We start from the raw sequence: 16,132 nt of genomic DNA on the forward strand, positions 1-16,132 counted from the left end.
TGATGGACTAAAACCTCAAATTATTTCTGCAGGTATCTCTAATGGATCCGGCCTTCTGATCTGAAGCCAGCCGTTTCCTGCTAATGTGCAAGCCCTGCCAGTTGGATCTAATCTCACCAATCTGGCTGCAGTTTGTGTGTGTGTGTGTGTGTATGTGTGTGTGTGTGTGTGTGTATGTGTGTGTGTGTGTGTGTGTGTGTGTGTGTGGTGTAATACGGTGAATTTTTGTGTTTTATCTGTGGACCCAAGATTGCAGTGTTCCTCTGCAGGCCAGAGGCCACAGGTGATGGATTTGAGAAACTGTGACTGTCTCGCCACAAGCACATTGGATAGTGTGGCGTTTTATAAGCATTTTATTTATTCTAGTACATTTTGGCACTTCCAAAGAAGTTTATTTATTTGGAAATATGCACTATACAAAGAAGAAAATTGTGGCAGTCACTGGCGGTTTGTACACTTCGTAATCGTGTGTTTCTTGAAAGGAAAATCGAACAATACCTGAAAAGTAATAGACGTAACACATTGGTTTATAATTAACAATAATGGGCATAGTAGAATCAACATTTTATTGACAGTCACCTATAGTGTTGGTTTACACAATTCTTCCTTGCCCTATACACTTCTTTCAAGAGGCCTACTTTCTTCTGGGGTCAGTGAAGGTATTTTAAATCTGTCTTGTGACTCCAAGGAAATGTGTATTTTTGTAAACAAGTGTGTTTAGTTTTATTGAAATAAAATAACATCATTAGTCTTAGTAAAATACATTTACCATTTGGCTTGCTTTCTCCATCTAAAAACAGTTTGTTACAAAAGATGTTGATCTTAGTACTTAAGATTTTTGCTCACCTTAAGAAATACTGTCTGCTTGCAAGTGTCTGTTAGATATTTCCTTGTTTGGTACTATTGTTTTGTGTACTATAGATGCAAAGATGGATTTAAAATACTTTCAGTTATTATAAAACAGCTACGGATGATATGGTTGCTACAAATGGATTTTTTTCTGAACTTTCATTTCAAATTTTGTAGCTTAGTTTTTATAACAACACTGTGGACCACAGACAGAAAACGGTCAAGAAATTTTTCAACTATCTCTGTGTACTCCCCATTTTTTACAGTCTTCTTTGTGTAATGTTAATGTGTCAGTTTTCACAAACAAAGTATTTCACAATATAATTCTGTGTTTTTCGTCGTGGTTATTGTTCCAGCCCCTTCAGTATATTTGTAGCAACTAAAATTTGGTGTCTCTTGAAAACCATTCATTCAGAAGTGGCGAATTTCTAGTAACAGCTTCATTTCTCTTGTTTAATTGTTAAAATTTACTTCCTTTGGCAAAACAAAGTGGAGTTTACACAGTGTTACTTCACTATCATTCTAATGCACTTGCAGTTGTGACAGAATCGTGAAACGGTGGTTTATTAAATGGCTAAATGCCATCAGTTCAGATCAGAAGTTTATGAAAAATCACATTGTCGGTATGAAAACAAACATGTAATTTCTTAACATATTTTGTTGCAAAGCCACACTAATTTTCATTTCAGCAACTATAGAAGATTTAAAAAAATTACATCATTCTATTGCCGGCCGGAGTGGCCGAGCGGTTAAAGGCGCTACAGTCTGGAACCGCACGACCGCTACGGTCGCAGGTTCGAATCTTGCCTCGGGCATGGATGTGTGTGCTGTCCTTAGGTTAGTTAGGTTTAAGTAGTTCTAAGTTCTAGGGGACTTATGACCACAGCAGTTGAGTCCCATAGTGCTCAGAGCCATTTGAACCATTTGAACGTCATTCTATTACAAAAGGCTATAGTTACTCATATAACGCAGGAGGTAAGAAAATTCCATGTGCTTACCACGTAGAAAAATACTCAAATATTTCATTTGCCAAATTATCGTTTCGATAACTCGGACCGTTTATGAGGTATGGAGGGACACTGTGAATATTTTATTCTCGCATTCTGTGGTTACAGTCTGAAGGTCAAGCCTCCATAGACACACAGGCAGGGGCTGCAGGAATCAAAGAATCAGCCAGAAATATCTATGGCTCGTCGGGAAAATCCATTTTTTGTGTGGCATATCACCTTTGAAGGTGCACCGAATTTTGATTGTTGCAGGAGTGTTGTCAAAAACAACTTTCTGTCCTCAGTCAAGTGGCAACTCTCGCAGTGTTCTAGTAGTGTATCATGGTGAAACCAAGCAAGGTGAAATTCAATGCTGAAAAGATTAATGACTGAAGGTTTGAGGGCATTAGGGCCCACAAGACATCAAATTCCACGCATATTGCACGATATGCAACAAGTCTTTCGCTTTCAGTAATTTGAGGCTCAAGGCAGTCACAGCAGTGAAGAAGGCAGTGGACATTCATCTTTTTTGTCAGTCCTTGGTAAGTGCAGTTCTATGACTGTTAAGTGATGTATAGTCCTCCCAGCTATTGCAGTCCGGCATCACCTCCGCCACTGCCACTAATGCTGCATTGTCTGACAGTCATATTTCAAAGCACATGACTCAGGATGATGTTACAAGTGTGAAATAATGGGCTTTGCAGGCTGTCGAAAATTATTCATCCTTTTGTATTGCAGGAAATCAAACTGCTTTGTTTCCAGTCATGTTCCCTAATGATAATATAGTTAGTAAGATGCAGCTTGGATGGACTAAGATACCAAGGTGTCATCAAGGCATCATCATGGATTAGCTCCGCACTGCAGGAAAACTGTTATCGAAGATCTTGTAGGGGTCATTCCTTTTGTAATCTTATTTGATGAGAGCCTTAACAAGGTGGCAGAGTTGCAGCAAATGGGTATTGCTCTCAGATATTGGCTCAAAATTAACAAACAACTTGAAATATACTATTTTTCATCTGAATTTTTAGGCCGTACCACTGCTGCCTATATGTGCGGTCATGTTAAGATAGAAATACGTGATCTGAATCTTGCCAACGTGCTTCATGTATCATTGGATGGGCCTATGTCGGTTGGACATTATTGAAAGATTAGCGTCTAGATCTGAAGAGTATTCATGGGACAGAGCACCAACTTTTATTGAGATGGGATCTTGTGGTCTTCATACAATTCATCAGAGATTCAAAATGCAGCCTTAAAGACTAACTGTGGCATTATACCTTTTCTGAGATTGATTTATACCGTGTTGAAGAATGTACCAGAAAGAAATAATAAACCCGAAAATCCACCCTTCTCTAAAAAGTTTTGCTCCATGCGCTGGCTGGAAAACAAGGATGCGGTTGACCGGTGTGTAAAAATCAGCCCTGTTCTAAAGACTTATGCGAACAAAGTAAAGGAGCACAAGATTAAAATAGATACTTACAGCTGACAAATGATGTTGAAGTACCTTGAAGATGCTCTGCTGCCAGCTTTTTTTTTAGCTTTGTTTCGGGACAGGTCGCGCCCTTTTTGAGGGATTTACAATGTGTGGCCCATGACACCTATCCTTTACAATGCTTTGTCTTCTCTACTTGCTGATTGACTGTCCTTGTTAAGGCTGAAGCATTATCTGCCATGAAATCAGTGTTTGATATAAAATATGATAATAAAACTGGTCTTATTCCTGCAATAGACATGAACTTAGGTCATGCTGTACGGTCTGAGCTCAGAAAAGTAAAAGTGCCTTCCACTGAGTGCAGGTTGATCCAATTGTGATAAATAGCACCCCAAGAACTAGCAAGGCTAGAATCTTGAATGCCTTGCAGAAATTATCTTCGCAGAATTAGATAAGTGCTAAGGACTGTGATAAAGTTAAGAAAGAATTCTTGCAACTCCTTGGTAAGGAGATATTTTTGGACCTCTGTGCAAACTATGGGAGGGCTGAGACAAGAGGCTTATTGGATAGTGATAACACCTGTCAGCATTTGTGTAGCTTTCTTCAAAGGGTTACATTCTGAGCCATGGTCAAGCCTTTGTAGAGCAACGTTTTTCCATTAATAAAGAGTATACGATGGTCAACCAAGAAACCAAGCCATTGGTAGCCATACGTCAAGTATATTATGGCCTGAAATCAGCTGGCAGTGTCTTCAAAATTGACATTAACAGGTCTCGACTTTTGTGATGCTCAAGATCGATATGGCGAGGCTTGAAAGCAGAAAAAATGTGAAGAAGATAAAGATGCTAAGAGAGCTAGATGGAAGAGATCCATCATCCAGCAAGTTAAAGAACTGGAGGTCATAAAGTCACGGATACTGGCTGAAAGGGCCACTGTACTGAGTGGAATTGATGAAGAGATTGCTTCTCTCACAAGGGAATTTTGACTGGTTTTCGTTAATTGATTTGTATTGTTTGTTCGACAAAATACAGGATATTTTATTTGGCAGAGAAAATTCGCTAAACGTACCCCAGCGCTGTTCTTATTTTTTAAACTTTAATGTTATATTATACAACATATTTCTTTTATGTTTGTTCTGATGCGTTGTCTAGGCTAGGAAGTTCATAAATCCTATATGGTAGGATGAAGGTGTTACCAAGGTATGAAACATAATGAAACAGATGACTGAAAAGATCTTTATCTGCATTTTGACATTCACTTTGCCATGCTTTGTTTATTCCTCCAGTCCCAGGTGGTAATTATTGAGACTGGTTTAGTCCTCCAGTCCCAGGTGGTAATTATTGAGACTGCTGGTAATTGTTGGGACTGGAGTTACATAAAAATACTCTTATCACTTAAGACTGAATATAATGCCTGACTCCTTTGACTGCTAATTTTATAAATGCAGTGTGTTTGCTCAGAGCTTAAAATTTGTTTGAATTTTACATGAAAGGACTGAAAGTGCCACCTAATTTGCTGAAAATTTCTGAATTTTCACGTATTGTAACTGCTGTGGGTGCCTATCTCATACATCGTAGCGCCTACTGCACTGGCATCCCACTTCACGTCCAACCAACACTGGATGCCTGCATCACAGGGCGTATAATCACCAGGAAAACCTGTGTCGCCTGTGTTGTCAAAACAGATGCTTGCTGGCGGCCACAACACACCACTAGGTCTCCACCAATGGCTGCCAAGGACCGCTACCCATTCGCAGAGCCTGCAGAACAGGTTCACTATAGGTTGGAGCTAGCCCAGGAACTACTTTGATATTCCAGGCACGTGATCGCAAATAGTTCCAGCAGATACCTGTGCCAACGGGCTTTATAATGCGGTGTACTGCCAGCAAAAGGCAGTTCGATGCACAGCTTGGAAGAATACAGACCTGCCGCCTTGGCCAGACGCCTTTTCTAGCTGGCCGATCTCTTGTAGATGGACTTAGTATAGTCAACGATCCTCGTGATAGTGTAGGATTGTTTATTGTGCTCGCTCCCCGTGAAGAGTTGGGTCTTTTCTATTATTATTATTATTTGGTATTTTATATTTGTGTCGATCCACAGTTGGGATCGAGTCTGCTGTTCTTTCGGAGATTGTGTTATTGTTTTGTTTTGGTGAGTCCAATAAATTGTTTTCAGGCTTGTGTTTTCCGCATTCCTGTACTGCTAGTGCAGATACTTCAGTAACAGGTAATGAAAAGGCAAAACTTCTGTTTCGTTTTCATTTAATCATAAGATTGTCATCACTTTAGACGTAAAAGTACTTTTGACAAACTTCAAATTTGTTATTGATTTTGACGAAGTTTTCTGTTCCTATTAAATTCTTGCATCGTGATTCAAACAATTAGTATAATGATTTGATATGCCATCAGATATGTTTGAAAGATTTGATTCAATGGAAAATATATTTTATCTTTAAAAGCATTGATGGAAGCTATCACATGGTCTTGATATAAACATCCCAAAATCGAAGTATTTAGCATGATATATGAGATTTTGGCATGATAAACTGCAGTTAAACAGTGTCATAAAAGCTTCTTTTAAATTATTATTTCACTATGTGTCACTGTAATAGCTATTAGATAAAAAACTGTTTTAGCTAAATAAAATTTTCTGTGCATACTTTAATTCTTTGCTTTGATAAATTTGTGTTTTTAAGGATACATAATAGACAGACAATTGTATGTCAGTATTTGTTTTGCATTTGAAGAGGACTGATATCTTTGTAGCATTTTTACCTGAGTGTTTTACAAAGTAATGTTCACCAACTGTGTATTTAAAAATTGAATAAAGCAATTAAAAAAGTAATCTTAACAGCAATAGAAGAAAAGTTCCTGAATAAAATTGTTTTTGTCTCATTTTTTTCTGATTTAGTGTCAGCAATTATGGGATTGCTGTCAGTTGAAAGTTAGAGTTAACTCCATAATGGCTGTGTCTAAGCCATATCTTTGCAGTATCCTTCCTTCCAAGAGTGTTAGTTCTGCAGGGTCTGCAGAAGAGCTTCTGTGAAGTTTGGAAGGCAGGAGACGAGCTAAAGGCAGAATTGAAGCTATGAGGATAGGACGTGACTCGTGCTTGGGCAGCTCAGACGGTACAGCACTTGCCCGCGGAAGGCAAAGGTCCCGAGTTCAAGCCTCGGTGTGGCACACTGTTTTAATCTGGCAGAGAGTTTCTTAGAGTTAACTCGTTTACTAAAACAGAAATTCTTCATCTAAAAATGGATTTCATTTATACAGCTTGCCTGTGTACTTACCATTCAGATCATAAATCCTGTAAAGGAGACAAGTTGCTGTTACTTAAAACAAGAGTGTTAATAAACAACATGTTTAGAAATACAGAAGTCCTTACATTTCTTTAGGTCAACTTACGTCTTTACTTACCCTTGAGATATCAAAATTTGTCAGTGAAAAATACTAAAACGTGTCTGGATATCAGGGAATTTCAGATGGGGAAACTTGTGACCAAATCTGAATTATTATCGTCACCGTCAAAATTCCTGGAATCGATGCTTACGGGTCTTTTTTTTTTTTTTTTGTATTGTTATAAAAGGATGTTTTGGTATGATACCTGCCAAATAATGTGATCAGTTGCAGATTGGCAAACTGTTGCAATCTTTCATTCTTTATGCCAAGCTTGGCAAATACCTGCACTGAAACACTGTGTTCAGATGAGTTCTAGGTGGCCCAATGTTGTCCATTCAATGTACTGCTGTCTTTGCCTACCTGTCGCTAGGAGGAATGAAAAAAAAGTTAAAATTTATTCATCATTATGAAATTTGAAACAGATTATAGTTATATAAGGACTTCTACCCAAAAATTTTCATCTGATTCAATAACTCTTTTGTTACAGAGAACAAAATGCAAAACTTGTGCCACTTATGCTCAAAGAACTTCATAAATTACAAAGCAGAGCTGCTGAAGAGCGCAGTCAAGGTGGGCCTTTGACAAGACCTTTTGCACATCTTGGCCCTACAGTAGATTTTGACACTGAAATGAGAAGAGTGCCTGCACGCAGCAGACGAAAAAGAGGTATGAATTTCTGAACTCAAATGTTCAAATGTAAAATTATTCTACTTTGCCATACTTGTGCACAAGATATTTTTTCACATCCAGATCAGTTTTCTGTTTTAGACATACATGCTTTACTTTAGTAAGTATTGCAAACACTGTTATACATAAAGAATTAAGGAATTTACTTTTGAATGGAGTCACAGTCATATAAAACTTTCTGAGACATATAACAGTCATTTGACTACACAGCAGGTTTTATTTCTCAATCTAGATTTCGGACTTAAGCCTATAATGTTTCGCGTATTTTAAATCATTAGACTCGAGTAGAACCCAAGTCATTATCAAAACATGTATCTTTGGTTATATAAACCAATTTTGCCCAAGGTAAATGCAATAACTTTTGTGCAATATGCTAATTAGCATAGTTAAGCCAATTAGTGTAGCTATATATACCAATTTCGCGTGAAGTAAATGCGAGATAATGTGAAGTAAATGAGAGAGAGAGAGAGAGAGAGAGAGAGAGAGAGAGAAATGTTCTCGCAATTACTTTGGACAAAATTAGTTTATATAACTGAAGATACGTGTTTTGACGATGACTTGTGTGCTATTCAAGTCTAATGATTTATAGTACTTATTAACACGTGATAATGGTCTTAGTCCGAAATCTAGACTGTGAAACAAAATCTGTTTTATAGTCGAATGCAGTTATATCTTTCAGAAAATACATGAAGAATTGAGTTAAAGATATACAGAAATAAATAAATAAGCCTTACTGAATGAGAAGGGGAAAAAGTTGAATTTATTAATGAAGCAGCAGAAACATAGACCATTATGTAAGTGGCATAATGTGTCACAAAAAAGCTTTTTCTCTTGATTTTAAGAGTATTAATTGAATTTATTTGTGTATTCATGAACAATTCGATGGTCCGACCTCTTTCCTCACATCATTTTTCTTTTTTCACCTGCACTCTTTCTTGACGACCCCTCAGGGGGCTTAAAACACTTTTGTGAGCATGCAAGTGGTGAATACTGGGCTCCAAACCAGTGCAACATATTATTTTAACCCATGCTGGAACCTTGCCCCCTCCCATCACTCCCCCTCCCCCCCCCCTCTCTCTCACACACACACACACACACACACACACGAGTTAAACCTCCTTAGAATTTTGTGTCAGCTCGATGGATGGACTTATACTTTCAGATTTGTTCAACTCTTTACATATAACTGTATGCCAATTTTGGCTTCGTTTCGTTTTTGTTTGTCTGTGAGGCTTTGGTTACATTCAGATTTGCATTGTGGCTTTGCTTCTTTCATAGTAGCTTTCTAACACTTGGTGAACCATGGCGGGTCTTTCCCATCCCTCACAACTTTAATTGGCACATATCTATTGAAGGTATATAATACAATACTCTTGATTTTTGTCCATTAATGCTCAACATTGTCATTAGTGAAGGTGTAAATTTTTTGTGTTGACCATTCAGGTAATCTGGAATCTGCTTCTTATCACTCTTGCTAAGCAAAAATATCTTCCTACATCTACATCTACATCTATACTCCGCGAGCCACCTTACGGTGTGTGGCGGAGGGTACTTATTGTACCACTATTTGATCCCCCCTTCCCTGTTCCATTCACGAATTGTGCGTGGGAAGAACGACTGCTTGTAAGTCTCCGTATTTGCTCTAATTTCTCGGATCTTTTCGTTGTGATCATTACGCGAGATATATGTGGGCGGTAGTAATATGTTGCCCATCTCTTCCCGGAATGTGCTCTCTCGTAATTTCGATAATAAACCTCTCCGTATTGCGTAACGCCTTTCTTGAAGTGTCCGCCACTGGAGCTTGTTCAGCATCTCCGTAACGCTCTCGCGCTGACTAAATGTCCCCATGACGAATCGCGCTGCTTTTCGCTGGATCATGTCTATCTCTTCTATTAATCCAACCTGGTAAGGGTCCCATACTGATGAGCAATACTCAAGAATCGGACGAACAAGCGTTTTGTAAGCTACTTCTTTCGTCGATGAGTCACATTTTCTTAGAATTCTTCCTATGAATCTCAACCTGGCGCCTGCTTTTCCCACTATTTGTTTTATGTGATCATTCCACTTCAGATCGCTCCGGATAGTAACTCCTAAGTATTTTACGGTCGTTACCGCTTCCAATGATTTACCACCTATGGCATAATCGTACTGGAATGGATTTCTGCCCCTATGTATGCGCATTATATTACATTTATCTACGTTTAGGGAAAGCTGCCAGCTGTCGCACCATGCATTAATCCTCTGCATTCCTGCAAACAATGGAAACCCTGTGTTGGACTGCCAGTGATATTGGAAACAGGGTAGATTGCTACTCACCATAAAAATTACACATTGTGTAGCAGACAGGCACTACAAAAGGAGAGTTACACATTTAGATTTCGACCAAAGCCTTATTCAGAAAATAAAACACACACATATTCACACGCCAATTATACAGGACCTCAGAGAGACACAAAGAGAGAATGAAAATGATTTTGGTTGAACAAGTGAGTGAGAACGGGCAAGTGGGAGTGGATGGGTATGATTAATTTATAGTAGTGGACTAGTGGGTGTGAGTGATTTGCTATTAAGGGAGCTTGTGGAAAAGCTAATACCAGGTGGGGCCTACTTCATTGTGAATCTGGACAAGTTGAATTATGCATCTTCGTATGTATTATAAAATTTTGGTGCTCTTGGAGTATCCTCTGATGTACTGTTTCTTTTATGATGTAATGTAAGATCTCTTAATGCCTTATCCATATGAACGTATGGACTTCCTGCATCATCACAGCTATGCATGCGTAATAATGCCAGTTTTCTGGCACTCTGTGGCAACTGCTAAAACAAACCTATCTCTAACAGGTCTCGGGTAAATATTGCGAATGGTGGTTTGAAAAGAATTATTTTCAAAATAAATTTCCTTTTATACAAGGTGAATTATGTTACATGTGAGAATGTGGGACGAATTTCTTAAATCACAGTGTGTTTGACTCTCCTTTAAAACTTAAAATTTTGAGGACCAGCTACTTAGAAAATTTTCGTACACAGAAGACCAGACATTTATGTCATTATTTTAAATTTTACTGGCACAAAAAAAAGACCAATATTACATGTGAAATCTTAGCTTCTCATGTAGCGTATTAGCCTTAGAGACCAATATTATATGTGAAAGTTTAGCTTTTCTTGTAGCTTACTGCCCCCCACCCCACCCTTCCCGGTGCTGGGAAGTTCTACATCAGTGTACAAAATGTTAACCATTCAAAGGATTGATAAGTTTTACAGTTCTGAAGGAAAATCTACTGTCACTTAACATAGCAAAAGTGTATTTTTTAACTAGGATATCTGGGAAAAATCCGGGAATTGTTTCCCCTTGTCCACATATACAAGGTGCGACAATAAAGTAATGAGACTGATGTGAAAAAAAGTTGCTTACTGTTTTAGTCAAGTTTAGTGTTGTCTCCTTCAAAGTAGTTCCCTTCTGATTGCACACACTTTTTCCAGTGCTTCTGCCATTGATGGTAACATTTCTGGAACTCGTCTTCTGTAATGTCCTCCAAGACCCTTGTCACAGCTTTTTGGACATCTTGTGTTGTTTGAAAATGGTGTCCCTTGACTGCCGTTTGGACTCTTGGAAATAGAAAAAAGTTGCACGGAGTGATATCTGGTGAATAAGGTGTCTGTGGTAATACTGAAATTTGTTTTGAGGTTAAAAATTGGTGCATTGACAGAGCAGTATGGGATGGCGCACTGTCTTGATGCAGAATCCAATTATCAGCAATGTCGGCACGGGCACGAAGAAATCTTTGTATGAAGTCTTTCTAAAATTTCTTTGTAGTAATATTGGTTAACTTTTTGTCCAGGAGGCACCCACTCTTTATGAACAATTCCCTTGGAATCAAAGAAGCACACAAGCAGGAATTTCACTTTTGACTTTGACATGAGAGCTTTTTTTTGGTCTGGGTGATCCCTTTGAGCACCATTGCGAACTTTGGCATTTTGTCTCTGGATCATACTCAAAAAACCAACTTTCATCACCAGTGATAATATGGCTCATCAATTCTGGATTGATTTCCGTTTGCTCTAACAGATCAGCTGCCACATTTTTCTGTGTTTCTCGCTGTTGTGGTGTGAGATTTTTGGGGACCATTTTTGCACAAATCTCTTATCATACCAAGATCTTCAGTTATTATTAGACGAACCGTTTCTCGATTGTGCTGTGATGCTTCCTGAGACTTGTTTTTACAGTAGCACATGTGTAGCTATGAAGTCATTGTTGCTATAATGTATATCCTGTATTTGATGAATGAAATTGTTATATTTTTATGTCGTTACAGGGAATGATAGTAAGGAAAATGGAGACAAGTCCGGGTCTGAGCCACAAAACCACGTATCTCCCTTGCAAAGCCCACCACATCCCGTGGAGAATATGGATACATTTTGTGGAGACCGCCTGAATGGTGTAGCTACAGATCTCTTGAAAAGAGTTGACAGAAAGCGATCTAGCGACTCAGATGATGGTAAGAAGTGCTTCCATTTTAAGCAATGTGCTAACATGTATGTTACTAACAGTAATCATTTGGCATCTTTTAAACACCAAAAGCAAGCAGTATTTGTGGTACATTCATTAATAACTGCACTTAATCACAATTTTAATTCTTCTTCAAGTAGTGAAGTAATCATCTACCTTATTAAATGACTAACCTGGTGCATGGTCACCCAGTTCCAGTTGTGGGTTGCCTGTCTAATAGCTTCCAGGGGCAACAAAATTTAGTATTTCCTGTATTATTGACAAAATTTAAAACGCTGGCATGTATACTCATTAAGAACTATAATCCTATGCTAATCCTTTAACATAGACAAATATTAGCGTTACAAACTGTGTACATGTGTTTTAGCAGTGTAGCTCACAACATGTCGATTACACAGACTTTATTCATCCACTATTTGAGAATGAGAGGACAAGCAAATTCCAAAAAGCTTGACACACAATTTAAAACCTTGATGTCACATTTTCACAATGCCCCATTCCCCCACTACACACACACACACACACACACACACACACACACACACACACACACACACACACAGACCAGATGATGAAAGGAAAACATTTTTGCTGTTCATGCAGTAAAACTTCAGTGTTAGTCATGATGATTACATTTTGTAGGCTGTACTCACGTGTTGTTGTTGTTGTTGTTGTGGTGGTGGTGGTGGTGGTGGTGGTGGTGGTGGTCTTCAGTCCAGAGACTGGTTTGATGCAGCTCTCCATGCTACTATATCCTGTGCAAGCTTCATCATCTCCCAGTACCTACTGCAACCTACATCCTTCTGAATCTGCTTAGTGTATTCATCTCTTGGTCTCCCCCTACGATTTTTACCCTCCGCGCTGCCCTCCAATACTAAATTGGTGATCCCTTGATGCCTCAGAACATGTCCTACCAACCGATCCCTTCTTCTGGTCAAGTTGTGCCACAAATTTCTCTTCTCCCCAATTCTTTTCGGTACCTCCTCATTATGTTATCTACCCATCTAATCTTCAGCATTCTTCTGTAGCACCACATTTCGAAAGCTTCTATGCTCTTCTTGTATGAACTAGTTATTGTCCATGTTTCACTTCCATACATGGCTACACTCCATACAAATACTTTCAGAAAAGACTTCCTCTCTGCTTTGACCATCAACAGTTATTTAGCTCCCCATATAGCAAAACTCCTTTACTATTTTAAGTGTCTCATTTCTTAATCTAATTCCTTCAGCATCACCTGATTTCATTGGACTACATTCCATTATCCTCGTTTTGCTTTTGTTGATGTTCATCTTATATCTTCCTTTCAAGACACTGTCCATTCCGTTCAACTGCTCTTCCAAGTCCTTTGTTGTCTCTGACAGAATTACAATGTCATCAGCGAACCTCAAAGTTTTTATTTCTTCTCCATGGATTTTAATTCCTACTCAGAATTTTTCTTTTGTTTACTTTACTGCTTGCTCAATATACAGATTGAATAACATCAGGGATAGGCTACAACCCTGTCTCACTCCCTTCCCAACCACTGCTTCCCTTTCATGTCTCTAGACTCTTGTAACTGCCATCTGGTTTCTGTACAAATTGTAAATAGCCTTTCGCTCCCTGTATTTGACCCCTTCCACCTTCAGAATTTGAAAGAGAGTATTCCAGTCAACAGTCAAAAGCTTCCTCTAAGTCTACAAATGCTAGAAATGTAGGTTTGCCTTTCCTTAGTCTATCTTCTAAGATAAGTCGTAGGGTCAGTATTGCCTCATGTGTTCCAACATTTCTACGGAATCCAAACTGATCTTCCCTGATGTCGGCTTCTATCAGCTTTTCCATTTGTCTGTAAAGAATTTGTGTTAGTATTTTGCAGCCGTGACTTATTAAACTGGTAGTTCGGTAATTTTCACATCTGTCAACACCTTAAGTCTGAGGATATTTCGCTTGTCACATACATCTTGCTCACCAGATGGTAGAGTTTTGCAGGGTTGGCTCTCCCAAACTATAAGTAGTTCTAATGGAATGTTGTCTACTCCCAGGGCTTTGTTTCAACTTAGGTCTTTCAGTGCTCTGTCAAACTCTTTACGCAGTATCGTATCTCCCATTTCATCTTCATCCTCATATATTTCCATAATATTATCCTCAAATACATCGCTCTTGTATAGACTGTATGTATACTCCTTTCACCCTTCTAATTTCCCTTCTTTGTTTTGAACTGGGTTTCTAAGTGAGCTCTTGATATTCATACAAATGGTTCTCTTTTCTCCAAAGGTCTCTTTAATTTTTCTGTTTGCAGTATCTATCTTACCCCTAGTGAGATAAGCTTCTACATCCTTACATTTGCCCTCTGGCCATCCCTGCTTAGCCATTTTGCACTTTCTGTCAATCTCATTTTTGAGATGTTTGTATTCCTTTTAACCTGCTTCATTTACTGCATTTTTATATTTTCTCCTTTCATCAATTAAGTTCAGTATTGCTTCTGTTACCCAAGGATTTCTACCAGCCCTCGTCTTTTTACCTACTTGATGCTCAGCTGCCTTCACTATTTCATCTCTCTAAGCTACCCATTCTTCTTCAACTGTATTTCCTTTCCCTGTTCTTGTCAATCATTCCCTAGTGCTCTCCCTGAAGTTCTCTACAACCTCTGGTTCTTTCAGTGTATCCAGGTCCCATCTCCTTAAATCTCCACCTGTTTGCAGTTTCTTCCATTTTAATCTGCAGTTCATAACCAGTAGATTGTGGTCAGAGTCCACATCTGCCCCTGGAAATGTCTTACAATTTAAAACCTGGTTCCTAAATCTCTGTCTTACCATTATATAATGTATTTGAAACCTTCCATGTATACAACTTTCTTCGTGATTCTTAAACCAAGTGTTAGCTATGATTAAGTTATGCTCTGTGCAAAATTCTACCAGGCGGCTTCCTCTTTCATTCCTTACCCCCAGTTCATATTCACCTACTACTTTCCCTTCTCTTCCTTTTCCTACTGCCGAATTCCAGTCACCCATTTCGTTTCCCTTCACTGTCTGAATAATTTCTTTTATCGCATCATACATTTCATCAATCTCTTTTGTCATCTGCGGAGCTAGTTGGCATATAAACTTGTACTACTGTGGTAGGCATGGGCTTCGTGTTTATCTTGACTACAGTAATGCTGTTCGTAGCAGCTTACCCGCACTCCAATTTTTTTTATTCATTATTAAACCTACTCGTGCATTACCCCTATTTGATATTGTATTTATAACCCTGTCTTCACCTGACCAAAATTCTTGCTCCTCCAGCCTCCAAACTTCACTAATTCCCACTATATCTAACTTTAACCTATCCATTTCCCTTTTTAAATTTTCTAACCTACCTACCCGATTAAGGGATCTGACATTCCATGCTCCGATACATAGAACGCCAGTTTTCATTCTCCTGGTAACGACGTCCTCCTTTGTAGTCCCTGCCCGGAGATCTGAATGGGGGACTATTTCACCTCCGGAATATTTTACCTACGAGGACACCATCATCATTTAACCATATAGTAAAGCTGCATGCCCTCGGGGAAAAATTATGGCTGTAGTTCGCCCTGCTTTCAGCCGTTCGCAGTACCATCACAGCAAGGCCATATTGGTTAATGTTACAAGGCCAGATCAGTCAATCATCCAGACTGTTGCCCTGCAACTACTGAAAAGGCTGCTGCCCCTCTTCAGGAACCGCTCATTTGTCTGGCCTCTCAACAGATACCCTTCTGTTGTGGTTGCACCAATGGTATGGCTATCTGTATCGCTGAGGCACGCAACCCTCCCCACCAATGGCAAGGTCCATGGTTCGTGGGAGGTCGTTCTCAAATATACCATTGAATATATCTGCAAAATTATATCATTGTACGACACATAGTTTAGTAGATACTACATCGTAAGTATTGAGGTACGTGAAAGACTAGCCTTTGATTAAAATGGAGTGCAAATTGCTCAGACTACACTCATCCAGTATTTGATAATGTCAGCAGCTTGTAGCAACTTCCAGCAACTCCAACATAATTTCAAATCTATTCTAAACTTATTCTTGCTTACATGCTTAACATAAAAAGATAACATTTTAACTTGCATGTAAAGCAGTCAGAATTTGAAACTGTTTTATACCTGGGGGACTGATTCTTTGTAGAATCAGGGGTCTGCCAGTATATATTATTTGGCCAATTATGGTAATGTGGTTTTGAATGATATAATAGTCCTCAACGAAAATATTTTACATTGGAAAGCATTGATGACCTCTAAGAGAATGGAAGTTAAGTAGCAACTTGACTT

At 38.7% G+C, this 16,132-nt stretch overlaps 1 protein-coding gene across 1 annotated transcript in view; it reads left to right on the plus strand.

Annotated features, from left to right (window-relative positions):
* LOC126178791 (DDB1- and CUL4-associated factor 1) overlaps positions 1-16,132 on the plus strand; it is a 258,124-nt gene that overhangs the window by 66,102 nt on the left and 175,890 nt on the right. Inside the window, exons 6-7 of the mRNA XM_049924559.1 lie at positions 7,152-7,330; positions 11,665-11,847. Coding sequence (XP_049780516.1) covers positions 7,152-7,330; positions 11,665-11,847 — 362 coding nt within the window. The remainder of the gene's footprint in view (positions 1-7,151; positions 7,331-11,664; positions 11,848-16,132) is intronic.

The sequence above is a fragment of the Schistocerca cancellata genome, chromosome 1 (assembly GCF_023864275.1).
Source record: "Schistocerca cancellata isolate TAMUIC-IGC-003103 chromosome 1, iqSchCanc2.1, whole genome shotgun sequence".
Classification (NCBI taxonomy): Eukaryota; Metazoa; Arthropoda; class Insecta; order Orthoptera; family Acrididae; genus Schistocerca; species Schistocerca cancellata.